The sequence below is a fragment of the Hordeum vulgare genome, chromosome 5H, assembly GCF_904849725.1.
Source record: "Hordeum vulgare subsp. vulgare chromosome 5H, MorexV3_pseudomolecules_assembly, whole genome shotgun sequence".
NCBI lineage: Eukaryota > Viridiplantae > Streptophyta > Magnoliopsida > Poales > Poaceae > Hordeum > Hordeum vulgare.
In genome coordinates, this window is record NC_058522.1 from 339,838,417 (window position 1) to 339,862,464 (window position 24,048).

Consider the following 24,048-nt stretch of genomic DNA (forward strand, 5'->3'; position numbering starts at 1 on the left):
CCCCTGTGGTTGGTGTGATCGGCCCACACAAGTTTGTATGAACAAGCTCAAAGCCTTTCTCTGCTCTGTATCCGTCCACTTGAGGAAAAGGTGCACGGTGTTGTTTGCCCAATGCACAACCATCACAATACTCCTCGACGCGGCCAATGATCGGCATCTCGCATACCATTTCCTTCAAAGACATGGCTTGCAGAGTTCTGAAGTGTAGGTGTCCCATCCTTGCATGCCAGCGCCAGGTGACATCTTCAGTCTTGGTGAGGAGACACGCCGGGGCTTCAATGGTCAGTACGCCCGTGTATAGTCTGCTCGCCGTCCGTTTGACGCGAGCTAGGGTGCGCCGACCCGGATCTTGGATGGTCATGATCCCACCTTCAATCCCTATCCTGCATCCACCCTCATCCAACTGCCCTACTGAGATGATATTGCTACGCAAGCTCGGAATGAAATAGACTTCAGAGAGAGCACGTTGATCGCCATTCTGGCAGCGAAACACAACTGCGCCCCTGCCCTTGATAGCCACCAGAGAGCCATCTCCGAATTTCATCGTGCCATGCACACCTTCATCAAGTGTAGAAAACATGTTCCTCTCCCCAGTCATATGGCTGGACACCCCTGTATCATAGTACCAGAGGCCGTTGGGTGAAGGCACGGGAATCACCTTTTCCTCGTTCAGAAACACAGCTTGGGGCGCCACCAGCTCAGGTGTGGAGACATTGGTGACTACGGCCATGAGAAGACCATGATCGTGTTCGTCTCTACCTTCGCGGACGAGGTTAGCTTGTTCCTTCTTCCCTTGTTTCTTCTCCTTCTCCAGCCACGACCAGCAGTCCTTTTTCCAGTGTCCGACCTTTGCCGCATTAATGGCATTTGCCCTTCTTCTTGCCACCGGAGCCGCCGGATCCACCGGTGCCGCTGTTACCGGACGGCGGCTTCCCACCTCCGTCGCCGCACTTGGCCGGTGTTTTGCCCAGTGACTTTCCCTTTCCGCTGTTGCCGCCGGATGACGATTCGCCACCGTACTTGTGCTCGCGAGCGGCCCACTCTTCGGCGGTGAGTAGGAGCTACCCGCCGGAGTGCGCGGCATTATCGAGGCCGTAGTGGTCCTCACACGCCGATAGCCGTCCAGTCAACTCCTCGACCGTCATCGTCTTGAGATCAATCAGCGACTCGGTTGCCATGGCCATCTGCCTATACTTGCGCGGCACGACTCGGAGGAATTTTTGGACCGCCTTGTGCTCCGTCACCGGATCGTCGTACAGCTCCAGATCGGCGACGACACCGGTGAGCCGTAGTGCAAAATCCTCGACGGTCTCGCCGTCCTTGAAGCGGAGGTCCTCGAATTCCCGTCGGCGCACCTGCGCCTTGGCCTCCTGCACGCACTCGCTCCCCATGCGGAGGGTCTTGGTGGTTTCCAGGCCATCTTGGTTGTGTCCTTGGCCGCGAGAACACGAAGCATGTCCGCCGGCACGCACGTAAGGATGACGGAGAGGGCGCGCCTGTCGTCGCGCTCGTCGTCGGTGCCATCAGTGACCACGGTCCACACACACGCGACGTGCAGCTTAACCTGCATCACAAGGGACCACTCCATGTAGTTTGTCTTCGTCGGCATCATGGACGCCGACGAGCCTTTCGACTTGCGCACGGCCAGCTCGATGATGCGGATCTCGCCGCTGCCGCCACCGGTGAGGCGAGCAAGCGGCGCTCCGGCCAATGGTGACTGCCCCGCCGCCGCCGCCTTCTTCTTCTTCTCGTCGCCCCACATGAGCTCCGTGGATCACACACCGCCGGCCGTCAGGGATCAAACACCGAGGCTCTAATGCCAATTGTCGTCGCCGGATCAGCGAGAGAGAGAACTTGCGAGAGAGACGAACGTGGGAGAGACGAGTGGTTTTGGTGTTGCCGTAACTGCGCAGCGTTTTCTGCGTTTTACCTGATCTTTTATCTGTTACAAACAAGAAAACTATCAACTACCCCAGCCAGCTCGCTGTGATCCGGATTTGCCGCACCATCCCACAACCTCGAGATGCACAAGCGTGCCACGCTGACCGGGTTAAGAATAACACAAAGAATCGGAAGAGAGATCGGTGCATGCAGCACGTCTCCCTCCGTTCCTAAATATAAGTCTTTAAAAAGATTTCATTAATGGACTACATACGGATATATAGATATACTTTAGAGTGTAGATTCACTCATTTTGCTTTATATGTAGACTTCTAGTGAAATATCTTAAAAGACTTATATTTAGGAACGGAGGAGGGAGTACATGCATGCTGCATGAAAGTGTCACATCGACAGTCATGCAATATTTATTTTAAGCAGAAAACTAGCCTAATGACCTGAGCTTAGTCTAACAGCCTTGAGATGCCATGGCGGCCGGCAGGAACCGATGACACCGTGTGTGGGGAAACAACGGGAGGCCCGACCTTGAAGAGCTCCATCAATGCGCGAGATGTGCTGCCGAGGGAGAGGTGGCGGTCGTGCCCCTGCGCCCGCGCTAGTCGGCCGCCGGCACCGTCAATGGCCGACATAGTGTCACCTCCATGCAGGTGCAGCCGACGCGCGTGGCCACGACGCCGAAGGCCGGTGAGCACGTCTGCTTCGTCGAGGATTGAAGGAGCCCGAGTCCCGCCTGGTCTGCTCCCCCGACGAGCTCGGCGACGCGCTCACCACGGCTTACGTCGAGCTGCATGGAGGGAGATGGTGTGGCTCGGACAGAGTGGAGGGGAGAGAGCCGCAGCTGGCGGGAGCAAAGGAGGCGAGGGCATGTCCGATGTGACGCTCGACATGGCCAGGGGGGGCGACTGGTGACTCTGGCACGGTGTACTCCTCCCGGTGCACGGTGTACTCCTCCCGGTGCCCTCTGCACACAAATAGTTCGATGAAATGCCACAAAGAAGAACGGAGTATTAGAGAGAATGGACCTTTGGCTCCCGAGAGCCATGGAGACCGAATTTTTTGAAAAATTCAAAATTCGAACATTTTGATTCCAAAAAAATCTGAAAAGATTTATACAACTAAACAAGTATGTGATCCGTGTGTGTGTAAAATTTTAGGTCAAAATACTTTGAAATGCGACTTGTACAAAAAAGATAAATTCAAGATCTGGAAAAATAAATAGTGTCATGTGTTTAAAAGCTTCAGATTTGTCTTTTTTGCATACCCCTACTTTCAATGTATTTAGTTCTGAAAATTTATTATACCTTCATATATCTATGTAGTATATTTTTTTAGAATTTTTTAAAATATTAAATATGAATTTTTATGAAATTTAAAGTTTGAATTTAAAGGCCTGCATAGAGCTCGGACTCCGAAAGCAATTTCGGAGTAGTAGAGTAGTATTAATTCTGATGGGTGGGCCTCACATCTGATTTAACGGACAGCGCAAAATTTGTTGACACGTGGACCTGACCAGCAGGCCGGTCATGTCAGAAATTGGATTAGAATCGTCCAAAACGATCATCAGTGTTTATTGAGAAAATTTACAAGAAAACGGGTAAATTTTTGGGGCACTTAAGGAATGTGATAGCAAATCTGGATATGAACTTAAAATGTGATGGTCTTTTTGTAATTCATTTTGTGTGCCAAGTGGTTGTTTGTTTCTCTCTCCCAAAAAAGTGGTTCTTTGTTTTCCCCTTTTCTTGACAGGAAACCAGTTGCATTTACCACATACAATAGATACAAGCAACACTGTAGCTCAAGCAAGATGTGCTGACAAAAAATCTCAAGTTGGCGCGTCTTTCTTCCTTTCCCTTATATTGATCATTAGAGGCTTCTTGACTTTTCTCTTCCCTATTTTGAAAACCATGTACGTATTTACAACCAAATTTCAAGTGCCACCAACACCGGGGGGCAAACCAGCTCCTAGCATGTTCAAATATACTGTACATCTTGACTATTTAGGTCACTAAGAAAGCTAGATGAACTACATTCTTTTCACCATTCCAAGATTCAGACTAGAGCTGCACTTCAAGTTCCTCCAGGGGGCAAAACCAGCTCCGGAATTACACACACATGATACACAATGTGCAGCTGTAGAAAGCGTAGTGAGTTACTACCCTTGCTTCCTAGTCACTACTGAGTACCATCAGGTTTCCCGACTTGAAAGGGAAATAACTTCTCTGTTCCCAGGTGCCGAAGAGCTCCAAGAAAGTGCAAGCTGGTTTGCATTGACGACATTAAACGAGGAAACAGGAAATAAAGTCTATGCGCAAGATCAGCCCTCGTCGAGGACATCCCATTTTCTTTGGATGGATCTGCTGCGTCTTCTAATGGATGGGCAGGCCCATTCCTGTGATACCTCAGTACCTCCAATCGAGGATCCGATTCTGCGGGGAAACGGGTCGCATCGGGATCATATCTTGACCTGTAAAATAGACAAAAATGGCTGTTATAGTTACAGTAGCAGTAGACATATGGAATATACTGGTAACATTGAAAAGAACAATGCCAATTAAACTATGCTGGATATTGATCAATCTACTCAAAATTATGTGATATTAACCAATAAGACTTACCTGCCCAAGGACTGAAGAAGGTATGTGTTACTCTGACATTGAGCATTCCAGTCCAAGGGGTAGGACAGACTGGTGATGACAAACTGGAACGCCTCCGGATCAGTTTCTCTAAGAATATCCATTATATAATCATACATTTCAGCATAGAGAAAGGACCGGTTTTCCAAAGGAACGTAGCAGATGGGATATCTCATTAGAAAAAAAGGGTCGCCTTGCTGATACCCTTTTATATGCTGTATCAGATGCTTGAACTCAGGGTTAATACTTGAGTCCGTGTAATACTTCTCACTTGTTTCGCTCACCAACTGGTCAAGCAGGTTGCCGAGGGCTGTAAGATTGGCCTTTGTGCCCTCGGCGGTTCTTTCCTTCAAGTTAGCAACCAGTAACTTTGGAATCTCAAAGTAGTCTGTGACAATTATGTTCTCCGGACGCAAGCTTTCAAAACAGTAACCAGAGGAAATAACGTCTAATGGCATATTGGTTATTCTGAATAATATCTGTTTCACACTCTCTGTAAAACTTGCTGGCGGATTAAGCCATCTCTGCGTTTGGCCTACTGGTTCTTGATCACACATTATATCAGTCTCCCTTTTGGCACCCGTCTTCTTCCCTGGCAAAAGGCTCTTGACAAAATCTATAACCGGTGTGCCATTCTCCCCTGGTAAAAGGAGATAATGGCAGATCCTTGGAGGCTTGTTGATTACAGCCTTCTTTTTGGCACCCGTCTTCTTCTTCTTCGGTGGCATTTCCTTAGTGCCTAAGAAACAACTAGCAGTTATTTAATGACTCACCCCCAAAAAAAAAACTATAACAAGAGAGGACTGAGTAGATACAGGTATAATATACACACCTGCATGATAAAACAGGACAGAAGTTAGTCCATCTACTTTGAAGGATAAATAAGTGAATTGGGCACTGGGCTTCATGTCCTTCCCCTTCGCAGGTAACAACACCAACGCAGGAACTGTTTCAAAAAAAAATAGTAAATTGTTATTTACAAGGGGGGAAAACTGCAAGTTTCCTTTTCTATTCCAGCAACAAAAATGTGCAGTTCTGTGTTAAGGCAGGGAAAGAGTTTATGCAGTTATACACAATCAGCAAAAAAAAATGTGCAGTTCTGTGTTAAGGCAAAAAAAAAAGAGCTGCGTTTTTTTAGTTCAAACAACAAAACCAGGTGGGTCACATGCCCGCGGACATCAGCAGGTGGGTCACATGCGAGATCCGCATTGTCCCTTCTCCATACCAATATTCATCATCATCTTCATTTTTCTGTTCCCACATAAAAATAGTTTTTGTTCGCTATACATGCAATGCAACAACATTTAGACATCTCAGCTTTATCTTGTTTAAGTGATATAGGCAACAAATTCACATTTTACCTACCTTCTTTTTTGGAAGACATCTTTCCTACATAAGCAAACTAAGTCATCCACTGCCCTAGAATATAGTCGCCACACCCAATTACAAATTGACCAATCAATCACACAATGACGCCCCACTCCTAATTCATGAAGCAGTCACCCAAACACGAACACATAGTCGCCCGTCACCTCCCACAAAATCGACTAACCGGGGTTGAACTAAGTTGCCAAGGGCTATTGTGAGCAAGGAGTCGCCCTCCGCCCAATACGTAGTCGCCGCACCGGCGCACCCAAGCACCAAGTCGTCCACACCTAATCCGGTATGGAGTCGCACAAACTCATACATAGTCGCCCGCCACCTCCCACAAAACAGACTAGTGAGGGTGAACTAAAGTATCGCGTGCAAGGAGTCACCGTCGCCCTAGTACATAATTGCCGCCCCCCGGCACAAACTTAGGCCAACCCAACACACTAAGTTTCCCTACACCTAATCCAGGATGGCCCAAACATACATAATGGCTCGCCACCTCCCATAAAATATACTAGAGGGGGCGAACAAAGTCGCCTATGGCTATCGCGCGCACGGAGTTGCCAACCGTCCAGTATATAGTTGTCGCACTCAAGCACATACTCGACCAACCCAACACAATAAGTCGCCCAACACCTAATGCAGGATGGAGTGACCCAAACCTCAATACATAGTCGCCCGCCACCTCCCACAAAATAGACTAATCGAGGACAAACAAAGTTCCTTACGGCTATCGGACGCAAGGAGTCACCCACCTCCTTAGTATATAGTTGTCGCACCCAAGCACAAACTCGACCAACCCAACACACTAAGTCGCCCCACGTCTAATCCATGACGGAGTTGCCCCCGCGCCGCCCTGCCAAGTCGACTAACCGGAGCAAGCTAAGGCGCCTACGGTTATTGGACGCAAGGAGTCGCCCACCTCCCGTTATGTAGTCACCGCACCCAAGCACAAACTCGAGGAAACCAACACACTTAGTCATCCCACGCCTAATCCATGACGGAGTTATCCAAACCCCAATACATAGTCGCCACTCCTCCCCACCAAGTCGACTAACCGGAGCCAACCAAGTCGCCTACGGCTATCGGACGCAAGGAGTCGCCCACTGCCCATTAAGTAGTCCCTGCATCCAAGCACAAACTCGACCAACCCAACATACTAAGTCGCCCCACGCCTAATCCATGATGCTCAAACCCCAATACATAGTCGCCGCGCCGCCCTGCCAAGTCGACTATGACAATTGCATGCAAGGAGTCGTGTGCACTATCCAAGTATCTAGTCGCCGCACCCAAGCATGAACTCGACCAATCCAACACACTAAGTCACTCTATGCACAATCCACGACGGAGTCACCCAATCCACGACAGAGTCTTCTTCAAAATTATCAACTTGTTGCAAGCTTCTCATATGATGTTTTGTTGATTTGGTGCATAGATGTATGAAATTTATACCAAGTTTGATGTGTGTGATGTTCCTTTGATTTGGTACAAAGAACAACTATATATAGGAGGTTTGATTGAGTTGGTGCTGCAGTGTAAGGCCATCAATGGGATGTTGACGGGGACTAACCGAACAGACTATGTTGTACAGGGATCAGCAGGGTTTGTTGGTTAGGGGATTGGGTGACGAGGTGGGGGAACACCAAATCCTTGGGTGGGTCTAATCCCCTAGAGGTTTGGTTCCAGTGGAACCGAACAATGCCTTAGGCCTCGTTCGGCAGCGGTGTATTTGCAGGCTTCAACGGGTATTTTACCGGTCGGTATAGTAATCCCGAAAATTCCCAGCAGGCCCACTCGGTACCACGGTATTGGACCGGCCCATCCCGAAAATTGCACCCCAAACCCTCCAGTATTCGTGTGAGAGGAGACACGACCTAACCCTCGTGAAATTTCTCCCTCGGCTGTGACGGCGCCGCCTCCTCCGCCCTCCTCCCTCCCGTAGTTCGCCGTCGGTTTGCTCTCTTCCTCAACTCCGTCCAAGCCGAGCCAGATGCTGCCTCAGATCCCGAGGCCTCTTGGCTCTTGACGTCGTCGTCGTCCACTCCGTTGCCGCTGCCGTCCGCGCTGCCTCAGCCCCTATCAGCTCCGACGTCCAGATCCTTCCGAAAACGTGTCATTTTCGCCGGTATGGACTGGTTCCACCTCACCCCTCCCCTCTGTCTAGGGTTTCACCGTTGGTGTGCTCCTATGATTCTTTGACAGCCTTGTATATTCTTAGTTCTTGCCAATATGTTTGTGGCTAGCTTTGGTCTGCAGCTTCTAGTTAAGATGCACTTACATCTTTGATTACAGAGGTGATGCCTTCCTTTGTTGAATTTATATCAAGATCAAGAACAACTCATACTTGCTAATTCTGTTTTTAACATGAGTTCAGTTAGTAGTAGGTGCTGTTTTCTCAGCACTAAGGTTGATTAAAATGGCATCTGAATAGATTCAGTAAATCTACACATGTGTAGAACTGGAGGCTAGTTGATCTATACATGTGTAGGTATGTAGATATGTTAATTAAGATTTTAACTCGGACGTGCTACCAACAGTATTTGATTGTTCCACCAAACAGCATGGTAACTTTGCCGACCGGCCGCGTTTGCTTGTTTAGGGACCTCTAGACTGTCACCGGGCAATATATGATGCATACCTCGTTCGTTCCTAAGTTCACAAAAAGGGAATAGAGGGTACTCTCTCCATAAGGAAATATAAAAGTATTTAGATCATTACAGAGGAAGTATCTCTCAACGGCTGTACAGGGAGGGGTTGCAAACCCTTGAAAAAATGGTATATGACAGGACAGTTATATATATTTATTTATTTTTGAAACGAAGACAAATGATCTGCATCATCTGAAAATAGTGTTACACTCTCTTTGTTCTTAAATATAAGTCTGACCTTATGTTGTCAAATATATAGGGGTTACTTTGATTTAGTTTGAATTAACTGGGTGATATATGGCTGGGTGAGAAATTTACTGGGTGATATAAGTCTGACCTTATGTTGTCAAATTGGGTGATATAAGTCTGACCTTTGATTTAGTTTGAATTAACTGGGTGATATAAGTCTGACCTTATGTTGTCAGATTGAGAACGTGCCAGAGCTACTATAGTCTCCTGGTTGTTTTTGTGCTACCACATATCATTATGACCATCTAAATGTTTCTGGTTGCTAATTGTACTGTCCATCTCTACGTTATGCATATGTTCCGGTCTTCGCATATACACTCAAGTTCCTATGGTCCATAACACTTGTAGTAGTTTTGTTTGTTTTTTTTTTTTGCCTTTTTTTCATGTGGGCTCAAGGTCACTGCTTTCTTGCAGAGTTATTCTGAGTCTTCACTGCAAGAACCAGATAGTAGCAAAGGAAAGAGTTGCCGCCCCCAGAAGCTAGTTGTGATGGAATTATTTTAGGACCTGCTACTTTGTTCATGAAGTGTGTGCCATTCCTGATATATTTGCACTACTTTGTAATATTCATATTATGCACCATTGTCCATTTGATAGCAAGGTGCTCGTTGTGATGGATTGTGTATGGGTTATAGCAAGTTTTTCTTGCTATGATGTTGTTTAAGTTGAAAAGATTTGATTTTTATTTTGCACCATCTTATCTGTTGTGTTGCTGCTTGTACGCAAATGTTGCACAGCTGTTGTAATTTGTATTATTTTGCTGCTGTACCAAACATAGGAAATTATGGGGGTGTGGGATTTTTGGGGAATTGAGGGGATTTGGTGGAGGGGAGAGTATCACCAAATCCCCACCAATCCCCAAGCCCCTTGGGGGTGGAAAAACACAACTGCCGAATGAGGCCTTAGGGTTCTTGCAGAGTTTTTCTAAGCAACTACTATGCTTTTTATTTTTTGGAGAGGCCAGTTGCAAGACAGTAAACAACACCAACCAACTTTTCTGACAACCAGGTTCAACATGGGGATGGGAACAGGCAGAAAGATGCAAAGATCCAAAATAAAGTTGAGGGAAACTTTTAACATGAGGGTAGAGTTACAAACTCAAATGATTTTGGAACAGGATGGGTGTTTTTCTGGGCGCCTGGCCTATACAAAAAATTGCAAGAAAGAACGAACCTGAGGGCGACACCTGATCCTCCCGTGCCGCTGCCCCGCAACGGGAAGGAATCCGGAAGCGGGGCGCCCGGGAAGTCGAACGGCGCGCGCCGCCGACGACCCGAGCGCCCCCGTCGATCCCCCTCTCGGCGAGGCCGAGGTTTCCCTCGGGCGCCGCTGCCGGGGGAAAGATCCACCCGCCCAGGGATGAAGAAGAGGGCAAGGTGTTCGGATAATCACCTGCTTGCGGTATCCTCCGGCTCCGGCTCCTGCGGCGGCGGCGGCGGCGGCTCCGGCTCCTGCAGCGGCGGCGGCGACTGGAAAATGGGATGAGGTGGAGGCGACGGTTAGGTCGGCTGTTCGTTTTCTTTAGCATTTTTCCTGAGAAATCTTTTCTAGACCATCCGATTGTTATCCAACGGCGAAACCTATCTTCAACGGCTTAGAGCAAGTCTAGTAAAGCCCTCAAATCCTCAAACCCCTAAAAATAACCTTTTTTTACAGTTTTCGTCAGAAAAAAAAAAGATAGACTAGAACCCCTAAATCCTCAAACCCGTAAAAAAAATTAGAGGTCCAACCCTCAAACATCATCCCAACCTGTAGAAGTGAAGGTTGGGGAAAAAACTCCCCCCAACCCGCACTCCTCTTCCACCCTCGCGTGGGAGAGAAGTTTCATCCCGCGCAGCTCCCTCCCCCGATCCCGTCGCCGCCGGCGCCAGCCTGGCGCCCCTCCGCGCCCTGCCCGCCGCCCCTTCGCGCCCCCGACGCCCGCCGCCCGCCCCCCGGCCATCGACGTCGCCCCTCCGCGGCCTGGCCCTCCGCATCGACGTCGGCCACCCGCCCGCCCCTACGCGCCCCGCCCCGCCTGCCCATCGCCCCCCCCCCCCCCCCCCGCCCCGCCTTGGCAGAAGGTGAGTTTTTAAAAAAAAAGTTTTAAAATTTTGCTTCATTGACACTCACAATTGTTGCCACTCGGTATGTAGATGGAGGTGAACAACGACGACATGGACTCGTTGTCCGATTCGTCGGATTGGTCGTCATCAGTTTCGGCAGTGCGGAATGAAGAAAAGGAGTTGTCTTCAAGGTCTGGAACTGGAATAGGCTTGAACTTCTTCTTGGGAGGCCACGACCATTCAAAGTCTCGCTCAAGGTCCATTTCTTCAAGCTCAGTCTGAGTCTTCAGATGTGCAAGTGTAGCCCAGGTGCGATCAAAAACCTCATGCAGATAGTGATGGTTGAGCTTCACAAAGTTCTGTGTTTCAGTGAGGGTTTTCACAATGGCACCAAACTGGCGTTTGACCCACTTGTGATTGCGATCCACCTTCTGGTGAAGACTGAGGAGGAGCTCTCTGGTATTCATCACGCGAGGAGGAACGGGGCTTGCCGGACGAGTCTCAGTATCATCCCAGGAAGAATAAGCTTCTGGCTCTCTGAACTGGCCATCAAGGGGTCTACTGCCTTCTTCAATCACTGATTTGCCTTTTCCTTCAATGGACTCGAAAGTCTTCTTGTTGACCCGGATAGGAGGCATATAACCAACATGGTTTTGGAAATCAGCGTGGAAGCTGATGCCTGTCCTTGTCCTGATGAATCTCATGATCCATGGGGCATATATCTTGTGATCAAAAGGACACATAGCATTGTCGACCAAAGTCCTCAAGAAGAAATCATGGATGTTGATAGGAATACCATGAATGATGTTGAAGAGGATATTCTTCATGAGGCGTACAACATCTTCTTCTTCATCATGGCCTTTGATCGTCGCGAGCACACTACAGAGAATTATGTAAACAGATCTGGGTGTGTGCTTGAGCTCGTGGACGAGGAAGGTTGTTCTCGGAGATTTTCCTTCAGCCAAAGGCTTCATGAGGACTTCCATCATCCCATTTGGCAGCTCATGCTCACCATAAAGCTTCACAGCCTCCTCTAAGGGAATTGGTACAGGCAGTTCACGGAGAAGCTCAGTAGCAGGCGCCTTGTAATGACTGTTTTGTGTCATCCAGTCAAACACCCAAGTGTTAATGTCTTCAGGGTTGCCAGAGATGTGAAGAGTGGCATAGAACTGAAGAATTAGCTCGCTGTTCCAGTCAGAGATGTCGGAGCACATAGGGAGTAAACCAGCATCATGGAGTAAACTGAGGACTGGCGCCAGGCACGGCATTGCTTCAAGTTTAACATGAGGAATATGCCTGTGCTGGAATATCTTGTTTCGTCCACATAGCACAGAGGCATAGTAATTCATCTGAGTCCTAGTCCAAAACTTCAGATGCCTCATTTGAGGCTTGTCATAGGGGTTCTCTCCAATGAAGTACATGCGTTCTTCAAAGAAATTTTCCTTTTGAAACTTAGGACGCTTGGAGAATGGCTGACGCTGAACTGGCTTTAGATTTTGCTGAGGAACAGGAGGGGAGACAACAATGGCAGTCTTTGGGTTGAGCACGATGAATGCATTGTCTTGGTTCGGTGCATTTTCCTCAGCATTTTCCTCAGGGTGAGGAATTTCAGCAGCTGGTACTCCAGGCTGAGGAGATGGTGCTTGCTGGGCGTCAGGCTGAGGCGCTTGCTCTGTCTGTGCATCAGGCTGAGGAATTGCTTCTTCTTGCTCAGTTGGAGGAGTTGGGTTAGCCTGTTCCTCATCTTGAGGATTTTGCTCAGAGCGTTGAATTTCATCAGCTTGAGGATTTTCAGTTTGTTCTTCCTCAGCTGGCTTGGTGGCAGATGTAGTTTCATCAGCTGGTGCAACTGATTCTTGAGCAGTGTCTTTCTGAGGAATGAAGGGCGGAGGACCGTCGTCTATGTGAATTTCCTCGTTAGTGTGTTCCTCAGAGGCGGCATCCTTCATTTCCTCATCTGCCTTTTTTGCTGGATCATCAATGATGATCATTTCATAGGAAGGAGCGACATTCAGGGGCACAGGATCGAGAGGAGCAGTTTCTTCAAGTGCTTTGAGGCGCTTGGCCTTTGTTTCTTCTTCTGCTGAGAAGGCCTTTCTCTTTTTGGATTCCTTCTCAGCAGCCCTGGTTTTCTTCACGTCTGATGCAGACGGAGTCATCTTCTTCACCGTTGAAGCTTTTGGCGAAGGGGTTCTCTTGACAGATTCTTCAGCTGGTATTGAGGAGCCAGCTGGAACAGAGTCATCAGCTTGCTTTGACGAAGCAGCTGGGTTAGGGGCAGTCTCATCAGCTGCAACAAATTCATCAGCTGGAGCTTCCATGATGATTTCTTCAATAGCCGGTGCATCTGCACGGCTTTCTTGGTGTACTTCCTCAGCTTGAGGAGTTTCCTCATCATGAGGAGATTCATCTGCGGGCTCCTCAATCAAGGGCTGAGAAGTTGGTGCTGGGGGTGCGACCTTCTTATTGTAGTCATCAACAGCACTAGTGGCCAGCTTGATGAAATTGCTCTTGAGACTTTTACGATCTGACAGCTTGGGGTACTTGTCAGTCAATTTCTTCGGCTCTGCCTGTGTTGACACCAGTGCATCAGGACTCAATTTGAGGAGATTCTGCTTGAGGAATTTCTCCTTTTTAATCTTTGCAACTTTGGCCTGCCTGGCCTGCTGTTCTTTCCACTTGGCTTCATTGATGAAAGTGGTCACCATGTGGCTGATGCCAGGGGGAAGCTTCAAATCATCAAGTGGAGTGTTTGGGTCCTCATACCAGATGTTGATGTAGTCAAGGAGGACCTTGGGGTCCATTGCCATAGGAATGGCACTGCCTGATGCTTGAGCTACTCTTTCCTTCTTGTTTTTGATGATGGCTTGGAGGGTTTGATCATCAAATTCATCACTACCCTCTGATGCAGACGGGACGGTGATGATTTTGCTAGCGCTTGGCAGAGGTGCACGTTCAGCAGATACCTGAGTCTTCGCATGAGGTGGTGAAGACTTTGTCTCCGAGCTGATTGCAGCTGGGAGTGAGGAGCTGGAGCTGGCGGTCATAGGCTTCATGACTTGCTTCTGTAATGGTTTCTCTTGAGGCTTTGGAGGTGGAATTGAGGAGATTGGCACTGAGGGTTTTGGCGCTGATGGTTTTGGTGCTGAAGGTTTTGTGGCTGAAGCCTGAGCAGACTTCTCTTGAGGCTTTGGAGCCCTTGGCTTTGACGGTACAGACCGCATTTGAGGAATTTCTGAACCAGAAGTCTCGGCGGCAGAGGAGGTAGCAGCAGCTGAGGATTCATTGAATTTCCTCACTGCAGCTTCTGCCTGCTTCTTGAGCTTAGCCAGATGTTTTTCCTTCTCATCTGGATAGTCATGAATGGTCATGAGGCTTGAGGGATGTGCTACTCGATGATCCTCAAGTGGGGCCTGTCTGCCAGGGGGCTTCAGAGCGAATTTCTTCGCATACTTGGCAGTCACAAACCTGTATTCCTTCCATTCCTTCGCCCATCGGCGGTCTATCTTCTGCAATCGTATCTTTCTCTTGGCCATTGTCTCATTTTCATCAGGCGTGCAATAGTCCAATTAAATATCCTTAGGGATATCCGCAGCTGTGTTTTGCTCAAGTTTCTTTCCTCCCTTGTGTTTTCTGTCATCCTCCATTTTCTTCAGTTGATGATTTTGCTGATGAGATTGAACTCTTGAGGATTCTGATGAGACTTGAAGATTTTCTTCCAGAAACGTTGCAAATGAGGTAATGTGATGAGAACCGAGAGATTCATCAGCTGACATGTGTGTACCTGTGAACAGAGTATAGTTGCGAGTAATTTGGAGAGGTCATATGCGTTCTCAGATTTGAAGAAAATGAAAAAGTTTGACAGTTTGAGGAATATAACCAGTGGTTGAGGAATTTGCCTAAGCATACTGTTCTTGGGTTCCAGAGTTGTACAGATCCGAAAATTCGCACAATTGAGGAATCTCGTGAAAATCTTAGATGCTTAGCATGGTTCATCAATGATGTGGTGATAGGCAGTGTTTGAGGAATCAAGTGCTTATCGATTCTTGAGAGATTTCACATGGAAGATGTAATATTTTAGATCTAACTTGCAGTAAAAATGGGATTTATTTACCCTGGAAGGTGCGCACAAAGAACATAGAAAGGTGTGTGGAGAAGCTCTTCGGTTGCGTGTCCAATGCACCCTGACTCGGCGACAGAGGACGTCTAAGACAGCGGCGGACAAAGATGGTCCGACTCCGGCGTGGTTCCGGCGACGGAGAAGTCGAGGCAGTGAAGCTCTTCCTCACCGGTGACGAGACTTCCAGCGATGGTGCTAGGGTTAGGTGGTGTTTGCTGTGGCAGTAGAGTGATGGAGCGAAGAAGAGTATGCCGAGGGGGATAAGGACATATTTATAGCCAAACAATTACTGTTGGCGCGAAAATTTCGGACCAAACAGCCCCTGCCTCTATGTCTCCGCAGGACACGTGTAGCTCCCGAACACTGCGGTGGAGATAGTGGAGATCGTGGTTATCCGATCATGGGAAGTGGGGTTCAGTTATTGTGTATTAAAGAAACAGTTTTTGAAGATTTGAGGATTTTCGTTACAAAATCATCAGCTGACAAGGACGCAGTGAGGATTTTGAACAAAGTTTCAAGTATAACGCATATGAAGAATTGAATAGACTGGATGAGTATAGCATAGAGGGAAGGTAGGGTCCGATCACATTCACTTAGCAGAAATATCAACTTGAAGAATTAGCAGTAAGTGAATGCTGTTGAGGACTTGAAATCACAGTCTATCTAGTCAAATGAAAGTCATCAAGTGTTTTTGAAGATTTTGTGATAAATCGTCACAATGAAGAACATCTGTTTTTAAGAAAAACACATTTTGAGGAAATAGAACATTTGAAGAAAATCAACTTGAGGAATTTCACATTGGGCGGTGGCGTGACCCACCATATAAGAATGTTGATTACACACGCCGCATACAATTGTCGTAGGGCCCTGAGAATCAATTTCTTCGTTGATTTCTTCACACTCAGAGTGACATTCTTCATCAGTTGAAGAAAATCGATTCATCATGTGTTGCACATCTAAGTCATCAATTTTGCATAAGTGTTAGGATGTGTGCATGTTTTTACAAAACATTTGAAGATTCTAAGATATTTAGCTCACACCTCAACTTTCAAAACCTTTTCTCATCCAAGGGCTTAGTGAAGATATCTGCCAGTTGATCATCAGTCTTCACATGGTCGATGAGGATATTGCCCTTGAGGACATGGTCCCGAAGAAAATGATGACGAATCTGGATGTGCTTGGTCTTCGAGTGCTGAACTGGGTTATATGCAATCTTGATAGCACTCTCATTGTCACAGTAGAGAGGCACATTCTTCATGTTGATGCCGTAGTCCTTGAGGGTTTGCTTCATCCATAGTAATTGAGCACAGTAAGAACCAGCAGCAATGTACTCAGCTTCGGCAGTGGAGAGTGATACGCAGTTCTGCTTCTTTGAGGACCAGCAAACTAGTGATCTTCCGAGGAAATGGCATGTGCCAGAAGTTGACTTGCGATCCACATGGTCACCAGCATAGTCAGAATCAGAATACCCTACCAGATGAAGATTTGAGCCCTTGGGATACCATAATCCTAGTGTTGGTGTGTGAGCTAAGTATCGAAGAATATGTTTCACAGCCCTATGGTGTGATTCCTTCGGTTTTGCTTGAAAACGTGCACACATGCAAACACTAAGCATTATATCTGGCCTAGATGCACATAGATACAATAAAGAACCAATCATAGAACGGTATACCTGCTGATCGAAATCTTTACCATTTTCATTAGTACCGAGGTGGCCGTTGGTAGGCATTGGAGTCTTGGCACCTTTGCATTCATGCATGTCGAATTTCCTCAGAACATCCTTGAGGTATTTCTCCTGTGATATGAAGATTCCATTGCTTTGTTGACGAATTTGAAGACCTAAGAAGAATTTCAGCTCCCCCATCATGGACATCTGATATTCTTCACTCATCATGTAGGCAAATTCATCACTGTATCGTTTGTCAGTACAACCAAATATGATATCATCGACATATATTTGACACACAAATAGCTCATTATCATAGGATTTATTGAAAAGAGTTGGATCGAGTGAACCATGTTTGAAGCCTTTCTTCATGAGGAATTCCTTCAATGTATCATACCATGCCCGAGGGGCTTGGTTGAGACCATAAAGAGGCTTTTTAAGTCTGAAGACTTTGTATGGATTCTTTGGATCCTCAAAACCTGGGGGCTGAGCAACATATACTTCTTCCTCAATCTTACCATTGAGGAATGCACTTTTCACATCCATTTGATAAAAGATGATGTTATGATGATTAGCATAAGCAAGTAGTATTCGAATAGCTTCAAGTCTAGCAACATGTGCAAAAGTTTCATCGAAATCTATTCCTTCAACCTGGGTGTAGCCTTGGGCTACAAGTCATGCCTTGTTCCTCACCACTTGACCGTCCTCATCTTGCTTGTTTTGGAAAATCCACTTGGTGCCGATGATGTTGTGCTTGCGAGGATCTGGTCGTTTGACGAGCTCCCATACGTCATTCAGCTTGAACTGAAGAAGTTCGTCTTGCATAGCTTGGATCCACTCCGGTTCCAGAAAAGCCTCAGTAACTTTTGAGGGTTCTGTGATGGATACAAAGGAAAAATGTCCACAAAAGTTAACTAAGTGTGAAGCTTTTGAGCGAGTGAGAGGACCTGGCGCGTTGATCTCGTTGAGGATTTTGTCAAGTTCTACTTCGTTTGCAATCCTTGGATGAGCTGATTGCGGATTTCGTCTAGGCTGAGGAAGTGGTTCTGGTGCAATTTCCTCAGGAGCATCTTCTTGATTTTCATCAGTGATGGGAATCGTTTCTTCACCAAATTCCTCAGTGGGGACAATGTCTTCAGTAGGTTTGAGCTTTATTGCTTCCTTAGGAGACAACTTATCTGGATCAGAAGGCAATTGCTCTCTTTGTGATCCATTAGTTTCATCGAACCGCACATCTACAGTCTCAACAACTTTGTTGTGATAGTTGTTGAAGACTCTGTAAGTGTGCGAGTCCTTTCCATAACCGAGCATAAAACCTTCATGTGTCTTAGGTGCAAATTTTGAGCTATGGTGAGGATCTCTAATCCAACATTTTGCATCGAAGACTTTGAAATAACTTACATTGGGTTTCTTGTCAGTGAGGAGTTCATATGAGGTTTTCTTGAGGAATTTGTGAAGATATACCCTATTGATGATATGGCATGTAGTGTTGATTGCTTCAGGCCAAAAGCGACGAGGAGTCTGATATTCTTCAAGCATAGTTCTTGCCATTTCAACCAGAGTCCTGTTCTTCCTTTCGACGACACCATTCTGCTGAGGAGTATAAGGAGCAGACAATTCGTGAGTAATACCAAGTTCATCAAGATAATCATCAAGACCAGTGTTTTTGAACTCGGTTCCATTATCACTCCTGATATGTTTGATCTTGATGCCAAAGTTCGTCGAGGCCCTTGAAGAAAATCGTTTGAAGATTTCCCACTTCAGTTTTATACACTATGATATGCACCCAAGTATATCTGGAATAATCATCAACTATGACGAAGCCATATAAAGATGCTGCATTGGTTAGTGTGGCATAGTGAGTAGGTCCAAATAAATCCATATGAAGCAATTCAAATGGACGTGTAGTGGTCATGATAGTATTAGAGGGATGCTTGGATCTGGTCATTTTCCCAGATTCACAAGCACCGCAGAGATGATCCTTGAGGAATTTGACTGATTCAATGCCGATGACATGCTTCTTCTTCGCGGGCGTGTGCAAATTCCTCATGCCTGCATGACCTAGTCTTCGGTGCCACAACCATCCTTCTGAGGTTTTTGCTAGTAAGCAAGTGGCTGGTTGAGGACCTGTAGAGAAATCAACAATGTACAAATCCCCTCTTCTTACACCTTCGAAGACTTTGGATCTGTCAGATTCCATGATGACTACACATCTATATCTACCAAAGATAACAATCATATCAAGATCACAAAGCATCGAGACTGACATGAGGTTAAAACCAAGGGATTCAACAAGCATCACTTTATCCATATGTCTATCCTTGGAAATAGCCACTTTGCCAAGTCTCAATACCTTGCTTTTACCTTTGTCAGCATATGTGATTTGCTTCAGAGGTGATGGAGTTAGTGGCATATTCATCAGTAAGCTTTTATCACCAGTCATGTGATGTGTACAACCACTATCAAGAACCCACTCAGTATTCTTGGGTTTGTCATCCTGCAGATGAATTAGTACAGCTTACCATCTCATATGCTTTAGATTTGAAGAATATGATACTAATTTCATCAGATCATTAATTTCATCATAGCAGAAATGTAAGGACGTGTGAAATATTTCTATTTCATCAATCATTAGCTTGCGTCCTATCAAGCATTTCTTCACGTCTCCAGCAAATTCTTCAGATGATAATTTTCATCTGGAGACCTGACCTACAGTAGTGATTAGTTCAATTTCTTCACCACCCACATCTGAAGGGGTGGCAAAGCATTCATCATCCTGCGAGCACCATATGAGAAAGGTGGCATTGAAGCCAATGCACTTCTCTTAACAGTAGGGGGGGTTAAAGTACTTATATGAACATGCAGAAAACTGGTTTGAGGATTTATGAACATAATGATTTGAGGAGTAACACTCATATTCATATTCCTTGTAGTTTCCCTGCATGTTAGACGCATTAGCACGGGTACGAGCATAGTTTTGACCACTTGAGGACTTTGAGCCTCTTGAAGACTTTGGTCCTCCTGAGGAATTTGATCGGGGGTTCAGATTCTTCAGTGGTGGTGTCATGAGGATATTCACCTGAAGATTTTCAAGACAGCTTTTGGGAACCCAGATTTTCCTCAGGGGAGGACCATTCCTGCAGTTAGTTCCAACATATCGAGCAAATACTTCACCAGATTGATTTTTGAACAGTTTATAGTTGGAGTCAAATGACTCATCTGAGGAATAGGATAATTCACATGAAAAGCCAGTTAGTTAGATGGATCAAAAGGAGGCCCAGTAGCAGCAACCCATGAGGTTTTGGGATACTGCTCAGGTTTCCAATAAGATCCATCAGCATTTTATTTCCTCTTAAAGGCAATTCCTTCTTTCCTCGGATTCCTGTTCAAGATTTGCTTTTTGAGCACATCACAAAGGGTTTGATGTCCTTTGAGGCTTTTGTATATGCCTGTCACGTACAATTCCTTCAACCGTGCATTTTCATCAGTAACATTTGTGTTTTCCTCAAGTGAGGAAATAGACACAACAGGTGCAGTTGAAGAATTTGTAGCAATGGTAGCATTTGATGATTCTGGTGAGGAATTAGCAGTTTCACGTTCAATGCATTTAAGACATGGAGGAATGAATTCAACTTGACCAGCGCTGATCTGTTGAGCTAGTAATCAACCATTTTCCATACGAAGATCATCATGAGACATCCTCAGCTTCTCAAGATCAAGCTTCCTTTGAAGAAATTCATAGGAAAGCTTCTCATGATCAGTGAGAAGTGTATCATAACGATCCTGAAGATTATCAAATCTAGACTGAAGACTTTTCACATCTTCAGTGAGGATTTGGGTAAGGTTCATTTCATCATTCAACAGATCATCACTTTTATCTAGTAGTTTCTGAAGCTTTTCCAGGGCAGTTTGTTGTTTAGTGGCAATGATAGCAACTTTACTGTAACTGGGTTTCTCATAATCATCAAGTTCACAGTCACTTGAATCAGAGGAGGAGGCATTATTTGGTACCTTTGAACCTTTTGCCATGAAGCAATAGGTTGGAGCGAAGTCATCAGCATAGTCATCAGTGTGGACGGTGATATCATTTTCTTCAAGATTGAAGATTGACTTGCTCACGAAGGTGGTTGCCAGTGCAAGACTAGCCTGTCCGGATTCTGAGTCTTCATCAGAACCCTCTTCTTCATCACCTTCCTCTGATTCTGCTTCTGAGTCCATTTCCTTGCCAATAAGTGCCCGAGCCTTTCTGAAATAGTCTTCTTGTGCGATGAGGGATTTGAAGATGAGGATTTTGAAGATTTCTTCTTCTTCTTCGAGTCATCAGAACTGTCATCCTTGTATTTCTTCTTCTTTGATTCCTTTCCCCAATGGGGACAATCAGCAATGTAATGACCTGATTTCTTGCACTTGTGGCAGGTTCGTTTCTTGTAGTCCTCAGATGAAGATTCTGATTTCTTCATGTCTCTTCTTCAAGATTTATCGAACTGACCACGTCATGTAAATCTCTGGAATTTACTCACGAGCATTGCAAGCTCCTGTCCAAATTCTTCAGGGTCACCAGAGCTGTCATCTGTGTCTTCTTCTTCAGATGAGGAAATTGCTCTAGCCTTCAGTGCACGTGGTCTGGAATAGCTTGGTACATATAGATCTTTATTTTCTTCTAGCTGGAATTCATGAGTATTTAGCCTTTCAAGTATATCAGCTGGATCAAGCATCTTGTAGTCTGGTCTTTCTTGAATCATCAGAACTAAAGTATCAAATGAAGAATCCAAAGATCTCAGCAGATTCTTCACAACTTCATGATCAGTGATGTCTTGAGCTCCCAGTGCTTGCAGTTCATTTGATATGTTAGTGAGGCGATCAAAGGTGTCTTGGCAGCTTTCATTGTCATGTCTCTTGAAGCGATTGAAGAGATTGCGAAGAACATCAACACGAGAGTCACGCTGGGTTGATACTCCTTCATTTACTTTGCACAGTCTCTCCTAGATCAGTGTTGCAGAGCCCAAAGCACTTACTCTTCCAAACTGGCCTGGGCTCAGATGGCCAGAGATGATGTTCTTAGCTTGAGAATCGAGTTGCTTGAATTTCTTCACATCAGCAGCAGAGACACTCGCAGAGATGATGGGGACGCCATGTTCCACAATATACCAGAGATCATTATCAATAGCTTGTAGATGCATTTGCATTTTGTTCTTCTAGAAGGGAAAGTTATTTCCTTCGTAGGTAGGACATGCTGCAGTCACCTTAAACATGTCTGCAGTCGACATAACTAAAACTCCAGGTGGTTAAACCAAAATCACACAGAACAAGGGAGTACCTTGCTCTGATACCAATTGAAAGTGCGTTATATCGACTAGAGGGGGGGGGGTGAATAGGAGATTTTTAGAATTTAATCACTGAGGAAATTCCTTTTGAGGAAATTCCTCACTGATGACTAACTTACAGCGGAAACAGTAAAGGATCAGAAAGTGCAAAGTTTCACAACATCAGTTTTTCAGAGTGAAGAATGTGAAAACAAATTGCATAGTGAGCAGGCACGCAGAATACAGATGAGGATTAACTGACGTGAAGAATTTGGGGTTGAGGAAATTCAGAGAAAGTCTTCAGCAAATTCTTCAAAAAGTCGCAGTGAAAGTCATCAACACATAATACGAGGAAAGTAAGGAGTTGAGGAATTAGAACCTGTTTCTCAGTGAAGACAGTCGTTGATGACCCAGTTCCAACTGCTGTGACAGTCGTACATCTGGTTTGGAGCGGCTTGGTATTGAAACCAAAAGACACACAGTCCCGTGACACACAGTCCCTACCGTATTCTCCTTGAGCTAAGGACACACAGTCCTCGCCCAACACTCGTGGTAAGTCTTCAGGGCAGACTTCCAAACCCTCACAAACTTGGTCACCCGGCTATCCACAATTGACTACTGGAAAGCTCTAGACCATGACGCCTAACCGTCTGGAGGATGCACAGTCCTCAAAGGTAAAAGGCTTCAGTCCCACACAGGAACAACTTCTTCAGTGATGCTCAATCACTAGGTTTGGTTTGTGGTTTCGGTGTATGGTGTATTTCCTCACCGATCAATTACTCTCGAAGACTCTGAGGAATTGGGTTGCTCTTATGACAAGTGTCAGTTTCTAACGGAGCAGCCAACCAGCTAGTGGTTGTGGGGGGTGGCTATTTATAGCCTGGGAGCATCCCGACATGATTTGACACTAATGCCCTTAAATAATATGACCGTTGGAGTGGATAAGACCAATGACTTGGCGTGGCTATCGAAACGGTCGGAACCCTCAACTGTGAGAGTCCTCATGTCACTCTATTCCTCACTTGAGGCTTTTGGTAGGATTAGGCTTGGGTTGAGCATCATGAGGAAATTCATTCCAAAGTGTAACTTCGACCCCCTTTAACAGTACGGTGTTCCTATTACTCAAATGCGAAGAAAATAAAACAGAAAGTGTAAATCTTCATGCTTCAAATTCTTCAGAGTGATTTTATTTAGGACACACCAGATTCCTTAGTATCAGTATCTTCATGAGGAATATCAATTTCATCGCAGATTCCTCGCGATTCATTTCTTCAGCTTCAGACCAATTTCTTCAACAGAAGACATATATTTTTAGGGGTCGATATTCTTCAAATATCTCAAACTCCTCAATGACTTATAGATCCTGTGTACACTCATAAGCACATTAGATACTTAACCTATAAGTCTTCAAACCACCAAAATCACTAAGGGGCACTAGATGCACTTACAAAGCAGAGCAGTCCCAAACAGGCCCTTTGTACTCACTCATTTTTGAAATGTTTGAGACATGCAAACCATACCTGTTGGTATAAACGCATGAAGAAACTCCATGCAGATGGATCATTTGGACTCACTTGATTTTGAATCACTTGAGACATGCAAAATCATACCACATGGAACAAGAGAGTAACTTGTTGGAAGTAATACATTTTTTGATGTATGCAGTCCAATAAGTGTTGAGGCACGCTGTGAATATCGTTATGTTCTTACTTCACTAACGACTTGAGTAGATACAAGAGTATTTACTTGATGAGTCACAAGTCTGAAATATTGAAAAGTTCAAAGCTATTTCAGAGTGAAGATCGTCGTGACAAGAGGATAAACTGTCTATGATATAATCATAGAGATGAATATCTGAGTTGCGAGTTTTTGGTGCACAGTTAAGACAATGTGGAAATTGTGTCACAATATGCCACCTCGAACACCATAGTGTGATGGTGTGTCTAAACGTCATAGCCACGCCCTATTTTATATGGTGCATACTATGATGTCTCTTATCAAATTGCCACTATCGTTTGTGGGTTATGCATTAGAGACAACCGCATTCACTTTAAATAGGGCACGACGTACTTCCGTTGAGATGGCACAGTATAGACTATGGTTTGGAGAAACCT

At 45.6% G+C, this 24,048-nt stretch overlaps 1 protein-coding gene across 1 annotated transcript; it reads right to left on the reverse strand.

The window, feature by feature from the left end:
• Positions 1-3,755: 3,755 nt before the first annotated feature.
• On the reverse strand, positions 3,756-10,343 carry LOC123395382. Its single transcript, XM_045090373.1, has 4 exons — positions 9,974-10,343; positions 5,365-5,478; positions 4,515-5,271; positions 3,756-4,363 (listed from the first exon to the last, which is right to left on the reverse strand). The coding sequence occupies exons 1-4, from the start codon at positions 10,326-10,328 to the stop codon at positions 4,072-4,074; spliced, it is 1,518 nt and encodes a 505-aa protein (XP_044946308.1). The 5' UTR covers positions 10,329-10,343; the 3' UTR covers positions 3,756-4,071.
• Between the last annotated feature and the right edge of the window lie 13,705 nt (positions 10,344-24,048).

Coding starts and splice junctions, on each gene's coding strand:
- LOC123395382 (XM_045090373.1), bottom strand. CDS start 10,328: ATGCTAAAGAAAACGAACAGCCGACCTAACCGTCGCCTCCACCTCATC. Junction 5,479..9,973: donor GGATCAGGTGTCGCCCTCAG/GTTCGTTCTTTC, acceptor TTTTTGAAACAG/TTCCTGCGTTGGTGTTGTTA. Junction 4,364..4,514: donor CTTCTTCAGTCCTTGGGCAG/GTAAGTCTTATT, acceptor TCTATTTTACAG/GTCAAGATATGATCCCGATG.